At 41.2% G+C, this 21,653-nt stretch overlaps 1 protein-coding gene across 1 annotated transcript in view; it reads left to right on the top strand.

The window, feature by feature from the left end:
• TMEM117 (transmembrane protein 117) overlaps window positions 1–21,653 on the top strand; it is a 363,574-nt gene that overhangs the window by 58,975 nt on the left and 282,946 nt on the right. Inside the window, exon 3 of the mRNA XM_075065932.1 lies at window positions 19,206–19,338. Within this exon, the coding sequence (XP_074922033.1) occupies window positions 19,206–19,338 (133 nt within the window). The remainder of the gene's footprint in view (window positions 1–19,205; window positions 19,339–21,653) is intronic.

A 21,653-nucleotide genomic window follows, 5' to 3' on the forward strand; every position in this document is an offset into this window, starting at 1 on the left:
GTGCTTGGGGCAGCCCATTTGCAGGGGCGGCAGGGATCCAGCATGGGAGCTGAGAACCAACAGGGGGCCCTGGGAGCTGTAGTTCCTTGGTTAGTTCCTTGCCTATAGAGCCAGTCCTGGAGCAGGGAAAGAACTACATTTCCCAGCATTCCCTTTGCCATTACCAACTGGAAAGGGAAGAGGGGGACCTCATGCTGCAGTGTGCTGTGAGTGGAGAGTTGCACTGTGAAGGGTAGGGAACCATATTTTAACATTCAAAAAACAGGACACTCCACGGGGAGGGAGGGTAGCCCCACCCTGCCACCATCCACTCCCTCTGACTGCCCCCCACAGAAACCCCAACCCATCCAACTGCCCCTGCTCCCTGTCCCCTGATTGCCCCCTCCTGGGACCCCTGCCCCTATCTAAGCCTCCCTTCTCCTTGTCTCCAACTGCTCCCTCCTGAGACCCCTCCCCCAACTTGCCCCCTAAAACCCTACCCCGTATTTGGCCCCTGACAAACCCCTGGGACTCCCATGCCTATCCAACCACTGCCTGTCCCCTGACTGCCCCCCCGAACCCCTGACCCATCTAACCCCCCCTTCTCCCTGCCATTGACTGCCCCGCCAAACCTCCACCCCATCCAACGCCCCCTGCTCCCTGTCCCCTACTGCTCCCCTGGAACCTCCGCCCCGTCCAACCCCCCCTGCTCCCTGTCCCCTGACTGCCCCCCCCGAACCTCCTACCCCTTCTCCAATCCCCAACACCCTTACCGTGCCACTCAGACCAGCATGTCTGGCTCCGTGCAGCGCCAGACACACTGTTGCATACATGTTGCCGTGCTCCCCCGTGGAGCCACAGCCACCCCCGCAAGCACCTGCCTTCCAGATTTGAACACCTCAAAATTCAGAAGTGCTCAAGCTCAGTTTGGGCAGTTGTTACTTCATTTCTCCCAAATTAAATATATTGATCCACTGTAACTTGCTGTAGAAAAAGTAGAATAAAATTGAGCAAGAAATGCTTCCCAGTGGTTATTAGGACTGCGGTTGCAATTGTCAACAGCCGTTGCCTTTTTTTTGTTTGTTTGTTTAAAAGGAAAACAGTGATATTGCATTGGCAAATTCCCCATAGAAAGAAAGAGTGGAACAAAAGAATAATAAAGGCACCTCAACTTTTCCTCATTTATGTAGGACAGTCTTATAATATGCATCCAGATACCTCCAATCACACAAGCTCAAAATTGTTCCACTTTACTGCAGCTCTGTAACCATACAGGAACCAATCCTGTCTGTGTTTTGTGCACATCCAAAATTCCTGCTGAATGACCCGCCCTGGGAGCGAGTTACCAGTGACCCAGGGCTGGGGTGGCAGGAGGTGTGGGGTGGAGGGGGAGCCCCGGGCTGGGGCAGCAGGAGGTGTGCGGGGGGCAATTCGGAGGGTAATGAGGAACCAGAGCTGGGGTGGCAGGGGGTGTGGGTGGAGGGGGGAGAGCCCAGGGCTGTGGCAGCAGGGAGTTGCAGTGAGGAGCCCAGGGCTGGGATTGGGGGCAGCCAAAATTTTTTTTGCTTGGGGCGGCAAAAAACCTAGAACCAGCCCTGCTTTTCATATAGAAGTTTAAAGACACATAGCATGATTTACCCCTTCGGCTGATAGATTTCTATTGTAGCATGTTAATTCTTGCTTCTCTGATGAAACATGCCCCAACTCAGCTGTAATAGCTGATGAAGCTGGTCCTCTACTTCTGAATACGGTCCATCACATCCAGAAATGTTCAAATCTTGAAGGACTCTGCAAAATTTGAATCTTATCTATCTGTATCGATCCAGGTTCCTAGAATGGTGCCTATCTGAGAGTCTGGATGTGCTGCACAGCACATTGTGATCCATACCATGCAGGTAGTTTTGTGGGCTAATGAATTATTACAGTGTTTAACTAACTTATTAAGAACATCTGGGCATTTTATTAGACACCATATCCTCAGAATTAATGCAAACGGTGACCTAGGAGAACACAGTATTGCAACATATATTGTAATCAGTGAAAATGTTGACTTTGCCTCTTAATTATTCAGTTTATTGTTCTCTTATTGCAGCAAAATGGAATAGTTTTATTTTACTGTATTTGTATGTGTCAAACTGAAATGGGGAATATTATAATAAACCATTTTAGGACCATGTGTTTCCAAATGAAAATATGACTAGGTAAATATAAGCAGATGTCTCAGTGCCTTTTAACTTTTGTTTTGTAGGGACACGTTAATTTTAATCAGGACAACATTAGCATTAGTTCTGCATGGTTGAGTAAATATGTTTTAAAAAAAGTGCTGACAACTGATTATAACCTCATTTATCAAGAGGAGAGAGAACTTCTAGAAATGTTGTCAGCCATAGAGGACTATACACTGTTGGATGATACAGAGATGGAGCATGGCTAGGTGGTGGTCGTAGAAGAGGGAAGAAATTTTCATAGTAATGATCAAAAACAACTAGGAGTCCTTGTGGCACCTTAGAGACAAACTGATCAAGACATCCGGGTTGCATTCGTTACCCTAGGGGAGGGTGGCAAGCCTGGGTCCTGTTCGGGTGTTGGGGGCCTACATGGCAATACGATGGAAGAGAGAAGGCCTCTTTTTTTTTACACAGAGACAGGAGTCCCCTCATGGCATATCAATTGATTACCATGTTGAGACGGGGGATAACGAGGTTGGGGATTCCAGCCATGAATTTGGTTCCCACTCATTCAGAATAGGGGCAGCTATGGCAGCTGCGCAGATAGGTATGGAAGCAGAGGCTATTCTGGTAATCAGGCGCTGGCAGTCTATTGCATACCGAACATATGTAAGACCGCAAGTGGAAAATCAACATTAATCAGTTGGGTTCTCATTTCAAATATGGGACAGCCGGCTATACATATGAGGATGTGGATCTGTGGGTACAGTATTGTGTTTTGGGTGGATAGGCACACATCCAGGTTGCCTGAGGGCTCCCAGCTGGGATTCAGTGGCGAAACATTATTCAGTTGGCATGCACGGAGGGCCATGTTATGGGATCAACTGATAACGCTGTTGTATGGTGTACAGGCGCGTCAGCAGCCACCAGATATATTGGTGATACACCTGGGAGAAAATGACCTGGGAACACTTAAAGGGGTGGAGTTAATGTTTCAAAATAGGTGGAACCTGAAGCAGATCCTGGCAACTTTTCCGAGTGTTAACATTGTCTGGGCAGATATGCTTCAGCGCAGGGTCTGGCGGGGAGCCATGAACCGTGCCAGGATGGACAAAACCAGGAAGTATGTGAACAGGGAAATGACCAAATTCTTGTTGCCCTTGGGAGGGAGGGGGGACAGTAGTTTCACATCCTGGCATATTCTGTGGGGCACCACAGTTATTTTGGGAGGATGGGGTGCACCTGTCAAACTCAAGCTTGCTATGCATTTTCAATCCAACCTCACTTGGAACTTCTAATAATAATACAGTCTTCAACTACTGGTTCGCTTGTGACCAGAGACTGAATTCTCAGATATTGCAAAGATTGGCATTGTAAGAAGAAACAATTGTAATCTTGTTTCTAAATCCAAAAAGTGCCTTCAAGTGCAAGGTGACGTGATTCCTTCTTTGAGCAGAGTGCTTCTTTCATAACAAAAAAAGAGCTTTCTACTTAATGTGCTATACTATTATTAACACCCCAAGCATCTAATTTGTTAACTTATTGCATAAAGTGTATCTAAATAGAAAGGCAGCTGCCCTCCTTGCATTCATCTGCACAGGGCTCAGATGGAGGGTATATAAACTAATGTAAAATATACCTAATATTTTCTGTAAATAGCTCTCCAAGGTAAGGCACCTTCCTGCTGGATGTGAGCTAGAAATTTCTCTTTTTCCAGTGGCATGAAGCTACCATTTCTAGCCCTGTAGGGCCAGAAGATATTGGACTTTACATGTGTGACATTATGCTTAGGAAAGCTGTTGCTGGTCCCATACTGAATCTTGCCTATCCAGCTTTCACTGAGATTAACTTTTCTGAGTGCAGTATTACATTGGGGAGTGGAGATGTGCCGGTGGCAGGTCAATTTAAAGAAAAAAAAAAGGCAGCTGTTTGAAGCTGTTCAGTGGGGTGATATTGGGGGAGATGGCCCAGTTTTTGTAAAGGGCAGGGAAAGCAATCAAAGTTACACATATTCATTCACCCCATGGCTGTGTAGTTCTTCACATGGCATTAGATTCTTGAGTCCATTCTCATGATAAGATGCACCTTACTCCGTAAATGGTGTCGGAATCTGGTCCATGAATATTACTTCCACACGTTTGGGATGTATGTGTGTATATTTAATATTGTCAGTATTTGTCCAGTGATGCATTAGTGATGGCTTATATTATGGAACACAGTGCATTGTTAACAAACTTGTCCAGTTTGTATTGGACAATCAATGGATAAAACAAACTCAAAAATATAGATTTTTTTTTTTCCTTAGAACAAAAGCATATTTAAGATTAAGAAGCATTTGGAGGAAAAGGAGGGCTTGTCTCCCCAGTTGGGTATATAACTCCTTAGGAAAGAATAGATCCAAAGATGTACCATTTTCATGTGAAATCTGGTATTTCAGTTTGCATCAGCTTAACAAATACTTCAGATGCTTAAGTCATAGTCCTTTATTTCACCATCTAAAATAGCTAATGACAACATCAAAAAATCCATTAGACTAGACAAAGACAAGTATTGTTTTTGCTTGACAGAGTTGAAACATGTACTGTAAAGTGAATTTGGCCCTGATACCACATGGAATTAATTTTATATCAAGTCATTTTCAAACTATGGAAACGAAACAATGACTGAACTGTGCAAATACGAGAATAGATTACAAGGCTACAACGCTCTTGGAAAATAATTTAATATTCTTACTGACACAGCTGCTTTAATAATTAACAAATTATTGTGTAAAAGCTGTGAAAACACCATCTCACCAAGTAGATGAATCAAAAACATGAATGCATTATGCTAGTGTAAGGTGTTCAGAAAACATGTTGGAGAACATTTGAAGCTAATTGCTCAGTGATTGATTACATGTTTCCCTGTCATAATTGTGATGGTTCATGTGTATATTTAGTTTGGAGATTAAGTTTTGAACTTGCTTTTTTAAGCCCCTGTTGCATTAGATCTGGAATTTTCAAAGAGCCATTAAGTTTTTGAAAATCTAACTTTAAAGTCCTAGTTTAGCAACAATTCATACTCAAGTGCTTTGCTGTATAGGGATGGACTTAAGCACGTACTTAAGTACCTTGCTCATTTGGGGCCCAGCGTGCTCTCTTTGCAGGTAGATTTACTTTCCACTAGCAGTATCAGTGGAACTCTAGTGCAGATAAGGCATGAGGGTTTGTACCATTGCAGGACTTCAGTCCCTGAAGGACATCAGCTTTCTGCTGGGTGTCTGTGCAGGAGTGAATTTAACCCACAATGAATAAGCTGCTGTTTAGAACCCTTTTTGGTTTGTTAGTGCTACACAGAATGTTATGCACTCTGTAGACAGAGAGAGTTTGTGTGTGTACATGTACATGTACGTGTAACCCACACAGCTCCTGGGTGTGGTGTTCTGTCCTATCTAGTGGCAGCAAGACCACTTAGAGAGAGAGTTTGAGTCTACTCTACAGCTCTAACAGTCAGTTGGCTTTTAGCTCATGCTGTAGAGGCTCATGTACTAAGTTCTAGAGGCCCCCGGTTCAATCCCAGCTGCTGAGGACCAGGGTCTGTCAGTGTTGCATACACACATGGATGAGGATATTTAAACTGTCAATGGCTTGGCCAACGCCCCCCCACCCCCCAAATCTCTGTTCTTCTTTTTCAGTGGATCCATCTGGCAATTCTTATTTCTCAGATGGCTTCTCAATATTTTTGCTTTCCCAAGAGATTGTTGTAACCATGCTGAAAAAAAGAAATTAAAAAGTGCATGAAACTGAAACTAACTGGCTTGTGAGAGACACGTGGGGATGTTTTGTGGATTGCAGTTTAATTCAGCATTCTGCTGGGCCACAGTGATATCCCTGACCTTCCATGAACGGCAGCAGTGACGCCTAGGCTTAGCAGGGCATTTTATCTTTTGAAATCTTTGATGGAAATTCTTATGTACCAGTATAAAAATGATTGGGTCCAAGCAACTGCTAATACTGCAGATGATTTCAGTGAGTTCATAAATGGTAAATATCATATTTATATTGTCAGAGTTTAGTTGGTAATTCTATCTGTAAAGTAATACTGCTATCATCATTACATGATATGGAATGTATGCAATAGCAAAAACAATCATTGCTACAAAAATCAACATCAGAGGTTTAGCAATTCTGTTTCTTCTCTGTTGACGCTTCTTCAGTTGTTGCAATGCCTTAAGAGTCAATATATAGCAGGTGAATATGACTGTGGCTGGAATTAGGAATCCAAATACAACTCTGGAGACTGTGAATGGCACTACGAAGTGTAAAGGTTCTCCAATGTATTCCAGGCAAGCTACTGTGTCATTTTGTTTTTCAACTGCAAACGTATAGTAAAAATCAGGAATTGATTCAATGAAAATGAAGATCCATATTGCAACAGTACAAAATGTAGCCTTGTTTTTGTCCCACCACTTTAATGAACTGATAGGATGGACAGCACCTATGTAGCGGTCAAAGCTGATAAGTGTCAGGAAATAGATACTTCCGTAGATATTAATATTGAAGAATATTCTTTTGAACTGGCAAAATATCTGACTGGAGTATACGGCTAACTTCTGTAGATTATAGTAAACTGAAAAAGGAACCATGAGAATCCAAGTAAAGTCACACAGTGTCAGATTGAACAGAAATATAGTGCTACTAGTCCATGATTTTATGCTATATGTATAATGTAGTATTGCAAAGATATTTCCCAGAAATCCCAATAATAAAGCAAAAAGGCAAACCATAATCAGAAAATAACAGTACCACTCCAGTTTACTATGGGTGTTGCAGAAGAAAGTAATGCATGTAGCATTCAGCATCTTTCCATGGTCTCTGCCTAAAGGGGAAAGTGAGACCAAAAGCTTTTAAAATAAAATGAAAGCATGAATTCAATCTACTGAATTTACAATTCAGAACTCTGAATAAAATTCAGCTTGTTTTAATCAGTAAAAACAATTCAGAAACCAGAGGCTATTCTGTAATAGCTCATCTTCAGTACCTGAAGAATATATATATTTAAAAAGGATAAACCATTGCTTTATGACAGCAGCAGCACAGGCCATCATTATGAACCTATAGCAAAACATTCTTTCTTTTCCACCTAATAATTGTAATTAAATTTAGCCCTGAGGAGAAAATCTAGGTTTATAGCATGGGAGAGTGACAACTTATTTTTTCGTAAGAGAGAGACCATTCAATAGCAACATCTTCCCACTGCCCACCAAATGTGCCTTTACCCAGGTCTGGAGGAAAAACCTCTAAGGGTAGTAGTGTAGTTAATGCTCAATGCTCATTGTATTCTTTGGCCTTTTTGCATTGAATGTCAATAAGTACCTTTATTGATAGTGGCATTTGTAATGTGGACATCTGCTCAGCGGCTGGCAGTCTGAGACCTGAAACTCTGAATCCTGGCAACCTGGGATGAAATGCTGACCCCACTGAAGTCAATGGCAATCTTATCCCTAAAGCATTTGATCGGTCCCTTTTTATTTTCTGAATAATTCTAATAATAATTTAGCCCATCAACACTGCACTTGCTGGGACTAGGGAGAATGAATTTTGTCTCACTCTCCTTGGCACTGCCTGCACAAAGCCCAGCTACTTTGACTTTGTCTGATAGGTGGAGGTGGCGAAGAGTGAGCAGGAAAATGGTAATTTTGACCCTAACAGAGTAGCATAGTGCATAGCATTGTGTATATTTCACAAGTGTTTTATGCTGATAAAGCTTGTTGTAAATTGGAGAAAATAAGGGTGGTAGTTGTTATTAAACATTTTCCAAGTCAAGTTAAACCTGACAAGTTAACAAGTCTCTTTTGTGGTCATATGAATGAAAGGGTTTCTTTTACTATACTGTATGATTTGGTTTCAAATATTCCTTTGATCTGAGGTTATAGTAATAGGGCTAGAGTGAAATCATACTCTGCCTTAGCTTAGCTTGCCTTTTAAATTTAAATTTTATTTTTTCTAAGAATTTTGCATTCCCAACAAATAATTAATTGACATTTGAACATTTTTCTACTGGGCACAATTATGTCTAGCTGGTTATGTTTGTCACATCTCTGTCCAATTTACTTCAGCAGCTCCCAAGGGTGGAAAGCCTACCCAAACAGAGGTGCAGAGCAGGGCAATCTATTCACCATTCACACTCCAGTGGAGAGACTCTGTTTCTGCTGCTTAGTGAATATTCAGAAGCTTTTACTCAGAATAAAACACACATACAGTAATACCTTGTGTGAAAGAATATACTGCCTTCCAGCGTACTACTGATTTCCTGAAAAACGTCAAGCATGAAGTTGTAGATGTGGTGGCATTTCCATCATGGGTCACAGACCTGCAAGGTAAGCAAGTACTAATATCTGCACTTTATTAGATGGAGAAACTGAGGCTCAAATTAAGAGCTTGATGCAGCAAGGTGGTAAGGACACTTAGCCCCTTCTGGGGATATTTATCTCTAATTGATGTAGATGGGAACTGAAGGGCTCAAAACTGGCAGTTGAGGAACTCAACAGCTTGGGGACTGGGACCAAAATTGCTGAGCAACTTGTGGTAAAGTTCAGAAAAAACCTGGATTTCTTGACTTCTGGGTTTTGTTTGAACAAGACCATTTTGATTATGGCTCTCTGATATCTGGATATAAAATCTTACTTAGTAAACATACATTTGTAATAGGCTTACTCATGATGGCTAAATTAAGATACCCATATTTGAAATATTAAAATAGCTATGATGCCTGTGCAATTATTATCTGTAATTATTATTTATATTACAATATTGGTCAGAGCATCAATCTGGATTAGGGCCACATTATATTATCTAGTGTACAAACACTTACCAGATGGTTACTACCCCAAAAGCCTTATAGGTACTGATGGTGCTTATTATACCATATCATAAATTTATCAAAAATTTCTGGTGATAACTGAAACCATCTGAGAGAGAGATGTTGCACGGAATTTACAGTCACATCAATTAAAATATTTCCTGTAATGTTACCTAAAACATTGGTTGCAGTCCGAGATCCATTAATTGCACAGGATGCTCTTGCCCTTCAATTTTATCCCCTTGACCCACAAACTTTCCCCAGCTCCCCTGTGCATTTGCCTGGCTGTCTGCCCCACACCACAATAGAGTTCTTCTTTCTTCCCACCCTAGCATCCTGTCCTTAGCCACTGAAATGGTTCTTCTTTACTGCTCTGCTAGCCAGTACCACCAGAATAATACAATCCAGTGGATCTGATTAGGTCAATATCAGAATTTAGGACTATGATATGGCAATTGTGAGTTATGAGAATTTTGTTCCCACAGATTGCAGCATTCAAGGCTGAGTCCATGTATTATTCTAACGGTGACACAAGGAAAGGAAATTGTTAGTTCAGTGACTAAAATGATGAGCGACAGAAGCATGAAAATATCCTTCTGTTGCTAGTGAGCAGTCACATATGCTGTTACTGCCTGCTCCTTCTCTCACTGAAATCAACTTGTGTTTTGCCCTTGACTTCAACAGGAACAGGATTGAACTCTGGGGGCTAAGAAATATTTTAGAGTCACTGCAACTATTTTTTTTTCAGTTGACCAGATTCAGCCTTCGATGGAGATGGCCTGGAAGAATGAGTAGATGCGAATGACAAATCAAATCCAAAATAAAGCAAATATCTATGCTTTGAAAATTGGGTGGGTATCAGAATACCCTGTAAGCACTTAGCAGAAGTCTGAGTCACTCCGGGGGCCACACTGACCCCTTCAGCAGTCCTGAACTGGGATGATGGAAAGGAATATAAAAGCCACTTTAACCTCCCATCTGCATGGGCTGCAAGTTTTGTACTATGTCTAAGAGGTACAGAGCAGAATCTTACTCATGCTTTGTTTGATAGTGTGCTACACTCTAAACAACATAGAAGCATTGTAGGTTTAAAAAATGCGATCCATTTTATTGGATTAATTTCCACATCTTTTCATTGGGGTGTTTTTTCTTTAGGATCAGAAAGAAATATGGGTTAGAACTCTGGCAGCTCCCCTCCCTTTGAATAGCTACAAGCTGTTTTAGGAGCCAAGTTGGCTTCTGTTTCTAGAAGAAATTAGGTTGCTCAATCCTTTTAATTATATCGAACAAATAGGGCCAGATCTTCACCTGGTGTAAATTGCCTTAGCTGCACTGTGGCTTGAGGTATATTGCTTTTAACAGGTATGTTAATTCACCTGGCTTGCCTCCGTGCTCTAAAATCCCCGGGCTCTGCTTTCAATTCAGCCAATATCTCTTAGGATCTACAGATCCAGGCAAGTAATGAATAGTGAGATAACTGAATCTCCTTTGGCTACTGTACCTGCCTTGGCCTCTAAATTGTTGGGCTCAGTAGAGTTCAGTGTTTGTACAAAAATGATTTATTGAACTTGTGTTTTGAGCTGGGAAGACTTTATTACAACGCTGAAATGAATCTGACCTATCCACAGTTAATTTGTGGTTACAGCTTATTCAAACAACCAGTCATATGGCATCTAACATAAAATATTGGGCAAAGATTGTCTTCCATTGGGCCAATATTTTTCCAAAAATATTCTATTGAATAAGTAATTTTATACAAAGGAAGGAGGGAATAGCTCAAACCACTGAGCTTTAGCCTGCCAAACCCAGCATTGTAGGTCAGTCCTTGAGGGGGCCACTTAGGGATTTGGGGCAAAATCAGTACTTGGTCCTGCTAGTGAAGGCAGGGGGATGGACTCACTGCCCTTTAATGGTCCCTTCCAGTTCTATGAGATAGGTATATCTCCATATATTATTATTATTATTATTCCCTGGTATAACATTATTGATTTCAGTGGAGTTACACCAGGGATTAATTTGGCTCTATATTATTGAAAGATTAAATCCAACTACAAGCTAGAAAGACATTACATCACATGCTATTTATATAATTTAGTTCCTTAAGACCCGGTCTGTTAGTTTATTTTCCCCTCTTCTCTGCTATTCCTTAAAATTAATGCCATAATTTTAAATGAATTGCTTTCTTTCTCTTTATTGACCTCCACAATGCTACCTGGCAATTCATGACTGTATTTTAACCTGCCTGTGCTGTTTAGGTTGGATTACTAGTTTTTGTCATTGTGTTGTGATGTTTCATCGGTATCTTTTCTGTATTGCTGAGTGAGCACCATGTAATATATTCTCATTAGTTGCATGTGCTCTCAATACTGTTCTTGTTAGTTCAAGTTCTACACAGCCTTATAAAACTAATGAAAAGATATTAAGAAGAGTTTTGTTATAAATATATTATCAAACGGAGTTTGCAATGTTTGTTCATTCTAACATCTTATCTTTTTGGTTATTAATCATTCGGTACAATATGTTGTTTTCAGAACTGAGTTGCTATAATAAAATGTAATGAACTGTTAAAGTTGAACATTTCAAGTTCAACTGCATTCAGCATATTATATTTTCAGGATTTATGTCTGTTAGTATGCATGGAACAATATAAAAATATTTCTAGGATATTAAGTGAGTATATGTTGTTAAGTTTTTGCAACTTTTGAGCAGATAATCCACAATATAAACTCTTTCATCAGGCAATGAAGTTATGCACCTATCTGACAGAGTAAATCAAATCCTATATGGCAGAAATAAGCGACAGTAGTTGGATATTTAAGAATTTGCCAAGATGAAGCAAACATTACTTCATTAAAAAAGTTACATGCATTTGTGTATGTGTGTATTAATCAGTGTGAGTGTGATAGATGTATTCCTGTGAAATAGGAAAAAGGAAGGCACTTTAAAATAATAGAAATGGAAGCAGTATTTAGCAAATCTTTCCCTTACCTTGTCTGAAAATGCTGAAATTATCTGTGATACAGGATTCTGTGTTCCAAATCATGTTTTGACTTTCCATTAACCTGGAGCCTTTTCAAAATTCAATACTATTTTGCAAATATTGTTAATAATCTGTGGATTTAGTAATATTCTGTATACTGTGATTATTCTTCAGAGAGCAATTGTCAAACTGCATAAGAGAGATGTCTTTTACCATTAGGCTCCTCCTTTCAGTAAGGGAGGATAGATTTCTATTACCATATTTTTTTCTGCATCCACCCAGTTTTACCATGAAAAAAAGACAGGTCTTATTGTAAATCCCAGAAACAGATAAAACCATGAAAATATGCTTCAGTTGTTGTACGTGATGTGTTAGGATAGAAGAGTTGCTCCTTGCTGTGCTTTTTGGAATGGAATGATTCCATCAGTTTGCCTTTGGGCAGTGGACATGCAGTCTGACCACAAGCCATTAGAAGGTGTCATGAAGAAGCCACTGCTGATTGCACCCAAGTCACTACAACACATGTTATTTAGTCTCCAGTGTTATGTGGTGAGGATAAGTTACTGCCAAGAAAATCAATACTGGTTGCACAAACACTGAGCAAGACATACGTCCCAGATTACAACATGAATGGCTCTCCAGAACAGATTGTCTATCACCAGGCTACAGAAACTTCGCCTCGCTAGTAGGAAGTTCCAGGTAATCCAATAAAAGCACCAAACAGGATGGGGTGCTACAATCAGTAGCACCCCCTCTTGCACCCAAACTCCCTCTTTCTTAGTTAATTAGAATTTTTGACTTACCAGCAGCCAGCATTCCCCCAGCATGACAGATAGCAAAGCTTTTACTGTAGTAGGCCGGCTCAGGGGCTGATGGGCTGGAGAACCAAGATTCTGCTTCCCATGAGAAGTCACCATGCTCCAGCAGAAGAATAATGGGCTGTACACATAAGCAGTTAAGAGAATGTCAACCTAGGTGGGCAGCTCACTACAATAAAGCCAAGAACCTGATCCCACTGTGATGTTGCACTCCATAGTGTTTTATGGAAATATGCTTATGAATATGAATGATGTAGTAACTGGAATATGCTTTAGGCAAAAGGTCTCTTGTAAGGTATCATTATAAAGCTTATAACCTACTGAGCGTGTTCATCCTTTTCATATGCATGTATCATTCTTGTATCTGAAGTTAGAAATAAACTCTGTGGTCTGATTGTAATTATGCAAAGTGTGGGCCATTAATGGTGGTTTAGAATCTTGATGGCTCCCATTCACTAGGACAATTGGTTGTAAATGGTTTACAACTAGGGAAACTGAACTAATACTACTGCTCCCCATAGATAAACTATGTATTCTTAGGCTATGGCTACACTTGAAACTTCAAAGCGCTGCCGCAGCAGCGCTTTGAAGTGTAAGTGTGGTCGGAGCGCCAGCGCTGGGAGAGAGCTCTCCCAGCGCTGCAAGTAAACCACATCCTCTACGGGTGTAGCGTGCAGCGCTGGGAGCCGCGCTCCCAGTGCTGCCACCCTGATTACACTGAGGCTTTACAGCGCTGTATCTTGCAGCACTCAGGGGGGTGTTTTTTCACACCCCTGAGCGCAAAAGTTGCAGCGCTGTAAAGTGCCAGTGTAGCCATACCCTTATTCCTGGATTTACTTCACCTTCCCAGGATCAGGTTTTCCTTGTAACATGCTGATAACAAAAATATTTTTTTTAGAAACTAAGAGTAGTGTCTTGTATACAAAATCTTAAAGAGGTCATCACATAAAGGCCTCTTATGCCTTTTTATAATGAGCAGTGATGCTGATCTATAAGGACCAATACCCTTCCTTAACTTTTGAAAGTTTAGCTTCATTCACATTCACCAGTTTACATTTAGGTGCAGGGTCTGGTAAATGTGGGCAGTGTCTACAGAAAATATACACTAATTAGAAATGAGCTGTTCAAATCTAACCTAACTGGTCAATTTCATATTTCACTGCTTGTTCAAAATTGCTGTGCAGAAGTGAAATTGAGCCAGAGTTTCACATTGATTATTTGCATTTATCATTCCCCAGCCCTCCTCAAGTTCTGCTTCTGGACTTTACCCTTATTACAAACTGCTTGTGAGACTATTTGTATATGTTGTGCAAAATCATGGCAAACATTTCACATACTGAACCCTCCAGAGAGCTCCCTCTGCAGAGCAGACGCTGGTAATCGGGGGATATACTGATGTGCTTTGAGACAAGATGATGATTCTGTGCAAACTAACAAGGCAGAAGTAGCAAATCACCTGTTAGGTGGATGAATAAAATGCTTAGTGCTGAATTCTACCTAGTCTTATAACCTGGCTATCCCAGTGAAATCAGTATTGGATTGCACAGGGTGTGTGTTATGGCCTTTAGTATCACAAAAATTTAGCAAAAATGGACTCTTTCTACTTCAGATATTTGATAAGGGAAAAGACTCCCATTTGACAGATGAAAGAGAATAGGATGAATGAGTCAATGAGCTTTCTTCAATGGTTGAAATGAATCATAATGGTCAGTAAACCTTCCCAGCTCCACCTCAAAAATGCTAGTAATCTGTTGTACAGTTTAATATTTAGCCTGTCAAGTTTGAAGATACAATATTGGAAATGTGTGGGTAAAGTACTAAGCATTTTCAGTGAACAAACGGTGAGAAAATGTTTTAAGATTTTAGCTGATGACCCTTTAGCATTGCTGCCTACAGCCATGTGCTGTATATCACTACCTGTCATATTTAATCAGACAATCTCCTTGCCTGCTATTTAGCAGCAAATCTCTTATGTTTCTCATATGTTGCTTCATCAGTAAAAATTCCTTCTGTAGTCAGGTTATTAGTGGGATGTTAAATGTAATATGCTGATCTAAGCCCCTTTAAAAATCAAATCTGTGACATTTTCTTTCTGTTTTGGCTGGGCCTCAGGCCCTGAATGCAAAATAATTCTAAATCTTCCCTCTTTCACCCATCCACTCTTTATTCGATCTTTAATCGCTGCAAATTAAGAGCCAAGCAGAAGCTAGGAGTCGTTACAGCTAAGTGTAAACTATAGAACTGGGGTATGTCATTATATTGCAGAAAGACTGTTGTGCCTATGACAGTAAAGCCAATCCTACTCCAAATAAACTTGTAATATTATATTTATAAAATGGTAAGAACATTAACATGAAAATAATCGCAGCTCAGATACTCCAGAGAACATTTAGTCTTCTGAGATGCAGTGACAATTTCTGGCTAGGAAATGAAAAATGATTATCTTGCAATGTTACTAACATGCTCTGCTTTGCAATGTGATTATTTACTATTTCTACTACATTAGCACTTCGGGCATGTCTACACTGCATCTGGGAGCTAGCTTCTCAGCCGGGGTCCACAGACTTGTGTTAGCAGGGCTCTAACACTAGCTGTTTGGACGTAACTCTGACATTGCAGCTGTACCTGGAGCTCAGAATCCCAAGTTCCCCCATGCCCACAGGCTTCAGAGCCCAAGCTGCAATATCTATGATGCTATCTTCAGAGGACTAGTGTGAGCCTTGATAAAACAAGTCTGTGGATCCAGACTGGTAGGCTCGCTCCTAGGTGTAGAGGAAGTATTGTGGGGAACTGATGCACAGAGAAAGTAAACAGTTTGAGCAAGGTCAAACAAGAAGTCAGTAGAACAATAAGAAACTGAACCCAGCTGCCCTGAGACCGAGTGGACAGCCTTAACCACCAGATCTTTCTGTGAGGTTGTTCCATCTCAGCCCTTAAGCAGGATTGAGCCTGGTCAGCAGGGGCAGCTCTAGGCACCAGCAAAGCAAGCAGGTGCTTGGGGCAGCCCATTTGCAGGGGCGGCAGGGATCCAGCATGGGAGCTGAGAACCAACAGGGGGCCCTGGGAGCTGTAGTTCCTTGGTTAGCTCCCTGCCTATAGAACCAGCCCTGAAGCAGGGAAAGATCTACATTTCCCAGCATTCCCTTAGCCACTACCAACTGGAAAGGGAAGAGGGGGACCTCATGCTGCAGCATGCTGTGAGTGGAGAGTTGCACTGTGAAAGGTAGGGAACCATATTTTAACATTCAAAAAACAGGACACTCCACGGGGAGGGCGGGTTGTCCCACCCTGCCACCATCCACTCCTTTCGACTGCCTCCCCACAGAAACCCCAACCCATCCAACTGCCCCTGCTCCCTGTCCCCTGATGATCCCCTCCGGGGACCCTACCTCCTATCTAAGCACCACTGCTTCTTGTCCTCTGATTGCCCCTCCTGGGACCCCTGCCCCTAACTACCCCTTGGGACCCCACCCCCTATCTAAGCGCTGCTGTTCTTGTCCAACTGCCCCTCCTGAGACTCCCCCACTTCCCACGTAGGACCCAACCGCTACCCTGTCGCCTGACAAACCCTGGGACACCCATGCCTATCCAAGCGCTGCTGTCCGCTGACCTTGCCCCCAACCCTAACCCCCTTCTCCCTGCCCTGACTGCCCCTTGAACCTCTGCGCCACACCAACCGCCCCTTGTCTCTGTCCTGACTGCCCCCCGGACCCATACCACCTTCCTCCACCCACAGCCCCCTTATCCGTGGCCACTCAGACGCAGTGTGTCTGGCTCCGCACAAGTGCGCAGGATCACGCTGCTGCTGCATACATCTGTGCCGGTCCCCCATGAAGCCACAGCCAACACCCCCCAAGCACCTGCCTGTCCAATTTGAACACCTCAAAATTCAGGAGTGCTCAAGCTCATTTGGGGCAAGTTGTTACTTTCATTTTCTCCCAGATCCAAATATACTGATCTATTGTAACTTACTGGAAAAAGGTAGGATAAATTGAGCAAGAAATGCTTCCAGCGTCGTTATACAGGACTCGGGATTGCAATTTTCAACAGCCATTGCCTTTTTTTGTTGTTTGTTAGAAGAAGATAGTATACTGGCATGGCAATTCCCCATAGAAATAGAGTGGAACAAAGAATAATAAAGGCACCTTAACTTTTCCTTTTTATGTAGGACAGTTTATAATGTGCATCCAATATCTCCAATCACACAAGCTGAAAATTGTCCACTTTATTGCAGTTCTGTACCATATGGGAACCAATCCTGCGTTTCTGTGCCACATCTAAAATTCCGCATGCTGAATGACTGCCCTGGAGGGAGTTACAATGACCCAGGGCATGCTGCAGAAAAGGAGGGTGCAAGGTCGGGGGGGAGAGCCCAGCTGGACAGCAGAGGTGTGTGGTGTGGGGGGCTAAGAGTGAGGGGTAAGGAGGGAACCCAGAGCTGGGTGGCAGGGGGTGTGAATGGAGGGGGGAGAGCCCAGGGCCGGGGCAGCAGGGGGTTGCAGCGAGGAGCTCAGGGCTGGGACGGGGGGCAGCCAAAATTTTTTTTGCTTGGGGCGGCAAAAAACCTAGAGCTGGCCCTGCTGGTAAGTACTGGAATGTGAGTGCTCCAGTGTCTTGCCATAGTAGTGGTTTTGAGTAGCTCAACCCATCTCAAAATCTCCCATGTCGGCATTCCATGGATACTGAACAGGATGCATGGCAACCTGCCGAACTCTACAAGAAAGCGGAAATTGCCCAGCACAATTGTCTTGGATTTTTCTGAGAGAAAGTTACAGAACAACTGCAGTATACCAAACCCTCTGACCCAGGCAGTAATTTTTGGTAAACACTTGTGATAATTAAGGATCCCATGGTACATTTTGAAGACTAGGTGTGGCCTCGCTGCAACTTGTCAGAAAATCAACATCTAAATGAAATTTCAAAAAGAAGTTGGGTGGGGGGTGGAATTATGTGAATATTTTTGGTTGTTTGTTGTTTTTGGCCAGCTCTAGGCTAGACCAAATTCTAATTTAGGAGTTCCCAATCTAAGGGCTCATTCTAAGGTGCTGAGCATTGTGGACCTGATTCAGTATAGCACTTAAGCATGTGCTTAGGTTTAAATCAATGGGATTGCTCATCTGCTTAAAGTTAAGCATGTGCTTAAGTGCTTTGCTGGATAAGGACCAGAGTACTCAGAACTTTGCAGGATCAAGACCTAACTTTGGAAATACCCCTTCAGTTGTATAATTCCCCTTCTAAACAAACATCTTCATACTCCTTGAACTGGAGTCCTGCTACTCCTGACTCAGAAGGACAGCAGTGTTTCCACTTCTGATCACTGCTTTTCAGTGTACATATTATTTGTAAGATATTTTGAGGGAACAGTTAAAGTAAAAGATTCTTAGACAATCTAAAACATTTTGGGGGAGAAAAAAGTGATAGATGCTGAGAAAGATGTGGATTAAATATTAACTGGTAGTGTGTGTTTTATTATTGTTTATTTTACTTCTTGCAAAAAGAAAATGCCTGTGTGTTTTCATTGCATTTATGAACCAGATACCCTGAAGAGATTTTAAGCTTGGTTATATTCCTGTTATAGAGCAAACCAACCTTCTTTTGCTTCAGTATGGTATTTACATCATTTTTTCATTTTGTTTTTTTTTTTAAATTTTTTCTGCTTTGCATTTTGGCTTTTCCTGAGCCTAACAGTTTCCTGTGTTTTTTGCACAGGTTGCCATTTCTTCTCTCTGCTTGCAAAATGGTTTGTTATTATTTCTTATGAATTTTAGTACCTCTGTCAGATCAAATAATAAGACTAAGGAGTTCTATCAATGCCACAGAGTGTGGATATCGTCTGCAAGCCCTTTCATGGGGAATTTGACAGGTGTGAACACAGAACTCTAAGGCACATCCTTTGTAAAAGTATATCCTATAAAATAGTTAACCTACAGCATAGCACAGTACAAAAAAGTGACCCTTGCCCTGAGTATTACGTTGGCTTTTAGATTAATTCCAGAGACATTTTCCCCTTGTATAGTAATTTGTCTTAATTGAATTGATGTAGTATTCTCCTTGAACAAACTAGGGCTGAGATCCTACAGTTTGAACCACTAGTACAGACCCTTGCTCAGCCCATGGGGTTCCTTATAGATACAGGGGTTCACATTAGTGTATCAGATTGTAAGTTGGGTGGACATCAGTTTATGGAGCACATACCCAACTACCTTATAATATTGTAGGAATATTCTCCAGTTATGCTGAGTGTAAGAAAAGGCTGAAAATGGTATAGAAACTGTAAAATCCTGAAAAAAATTATAGAAAATGAAGTTATTGTATTTCATAAGTACAGTTTAGCAAACCGTTTTGCTGTTGCCCTAAAGTAGAGATACATTTGTATTCTGGATAAAATAGAACTGATTTCTCATAATATTCACTTCAAAGGTCAGTTACTCCGGCTAAAGATGTTTCGAGAGGATCATGGATCTTGGATGACAATGTTCTTCAGTACCATTCTCTTCCTCTTCATTTTTTCTCACATTTACAATCTGTGCCTCCTTATGGCAGGGAATATGAGGTAGGCCATGGGTTTTATTTTCTCTGTCTTCTATTGGTGTATATATGCTCTCTAGAATTTATTTTATAGCGTGCTCTTGTATAATTACCAGTTTACTATAATGAAAACTCATTAGCATTTGAAATCTACCTTTTTCAAACCTCTGTTTTTCTGAATTTAGGCTTGATGGTAATTTAGCAGCTTGACTGACTAAGAGGTTTGATGATCAGTGATGAGTAGTATTAAGCTAATTAGTTCACAATTATAAAAATGTGACCTCAGCTATTAATTAAGCCAACTTACTAATGATTCTTGTATCTACTGCTTATAGTTTGTTCACAGAAAAAACTACATTAAACTGAAGTTAAGGTGAGCATGTATCAGTAATTTAAGGGTAAAAACATTACAGGGACATTGTAATTATCCCAGTGCCAAGCATTACAACCCAGGAAATTCAGAAGATCAGATGGGTGAGTATCTTGTGTACTTAGCAATCCAAAAAAGATACTATTAAAGAATGTGATGATGTGTTGTTTAATGGACTGAAATGCATTAAGGAAATATAAATGTGATGTATTATAGGTCCCAGTGTGCTGCCAAAAATATGTGCAGCATGTGAAGTCCCATTACCAACATAAGATAAAATAAAAGCTGTACTTGACTAGATGATAAAACAACTGGGCTAATAATGTGGTTGCCATAATAACACCAAACATTATGAAGTTGTATTGCTCCAATAGATATGAATAAGGGCATCGAATGCAATTACTATCCTAGGAGAGCAAGTGTCCATGTGGTCAGAAAACCATCAAGGCTCTGAGATGGTAGTTACTGACATATGCCCAATATAAGCAAGGTAGGATAATTCTCCCAGCTCATGAGGTTTAGGTCTTACATGTCCATCCTGCATTTGTGTCTGTTATTGACTGTGTCATTTTGTTATTATTATGCTTTATTTGCATTTGATTTTCCAATAATAGAAGATATAACTAGCTCTTGGAGTCAGTGAATACTGGGCCCTGCCAGGTGACAGCATTACGATTTTGTAACCTTGAGTCATGTTCGGAAATGAAGTTAATTCACTCTTGCCAGCTGTTCCGTGCCTCACCTTTATTACACTCTCTCTTGTTTTGTTTATATACTGCCATCTATATTGAGAGGTCCGTGTGATAATCAAAGCCCATGTGCACACAGACAGACACGATCTACTTATAAAATAGCATGTATCAATCAATCACTCTTCTTATAGAACATGAAATAAAGTCTCTCCATCCTTGGTGTTTATGCCAGTCTGATATCTGAAGAAAATTATTATGAAAAATTGACTGTGCCTGGTGAATCATTTGGACTCACCAAATGCTCTGAAGGTTTATTGCAATGTGCTTGATGCATTTCTAGCATTGAGGCAACAGGCAAGAATGTAAAAATGTAAACAGTAAAAATCTCACTCTTCAACTGTGTCACTTAGATGTAGAATAATACTACTTCCTCCCACATCATATATGTGTCTGCTATACTTATCCTGCAAAATTCTTCCATTCAAAAGCAAACATTTCAACTGTAGATAGTGTATTCAGACAAAATAGAGCTTGAATTGGCTCTCTCAGAATACAGGTAGTGAGTTCAGTATGCATTGATTCTCAGAAAAAAAACACCAGTTGGGTTTGGGAGACTCATCAACAAAAGAGAGAATGCCAGAGCCCACTGTTTAACTCTGTCTTACAATGACATTTTAGAGAGTGGGTTTCCTCTCATTTTAGTGAATGTAATGTTTATGAAAGCTGCTTGTTTGGCTCTATACAAAGGAGTTACAGCATGGACAGCGCACTTTGCTACACTGCCTTACTAGTGCAGCCCAATCCCACACTGGGGAAACTGGCATTGAAGATAAAGGGGTAGATCAGTCTCCATGGTCACGCAGTCTGTAGTCTCTGCACAGATTGCTGACATGCATACTTACTGTGATGTGGATTCTTGAACATTAAATACTTTAAAATAAAAGCGTTTACAATAATGAAATCATCCTTCCAAAACAAGGGCTGGGAACAGGGCTTTTTTTAGGGGTGGGCAAGCAGTGTGGTCACCTTGAGTGTCAACATCTTGGAACGTTTTCCACCCTAACTGGCAAAAGCTGGCTGAGAGAGTCTTAAAACCCCAACCCCCCAAGACTGAGTGGGAAAAGATCAACTCTTCTTGTGCATGTGTGCACACTTTGTGTGGTGGCAGGGGAATGAAGCTGACAAGTTCCTTCATCTCTGAATATTGGATCTTGTCAATGAAAAATCCCTAGTGTCACAGAATGGAGGTATTGGGAGAGTGATGAATGTTGCCAGATG

Source organism: Chelonoidis abingdonii, chromosome 1 (genome assembly GCF_003597395.2).
Source record: "Chelonoidis abingdonii isolate Lonesome George chromosome 1, CheloAbing_2.0, whole genome shotgun sequence".
NCBI lineage: Eukaryota > Metazoa > Chordata > Testudines > Testudinidae > Chelonoidis > Chelonoidis abingdonii.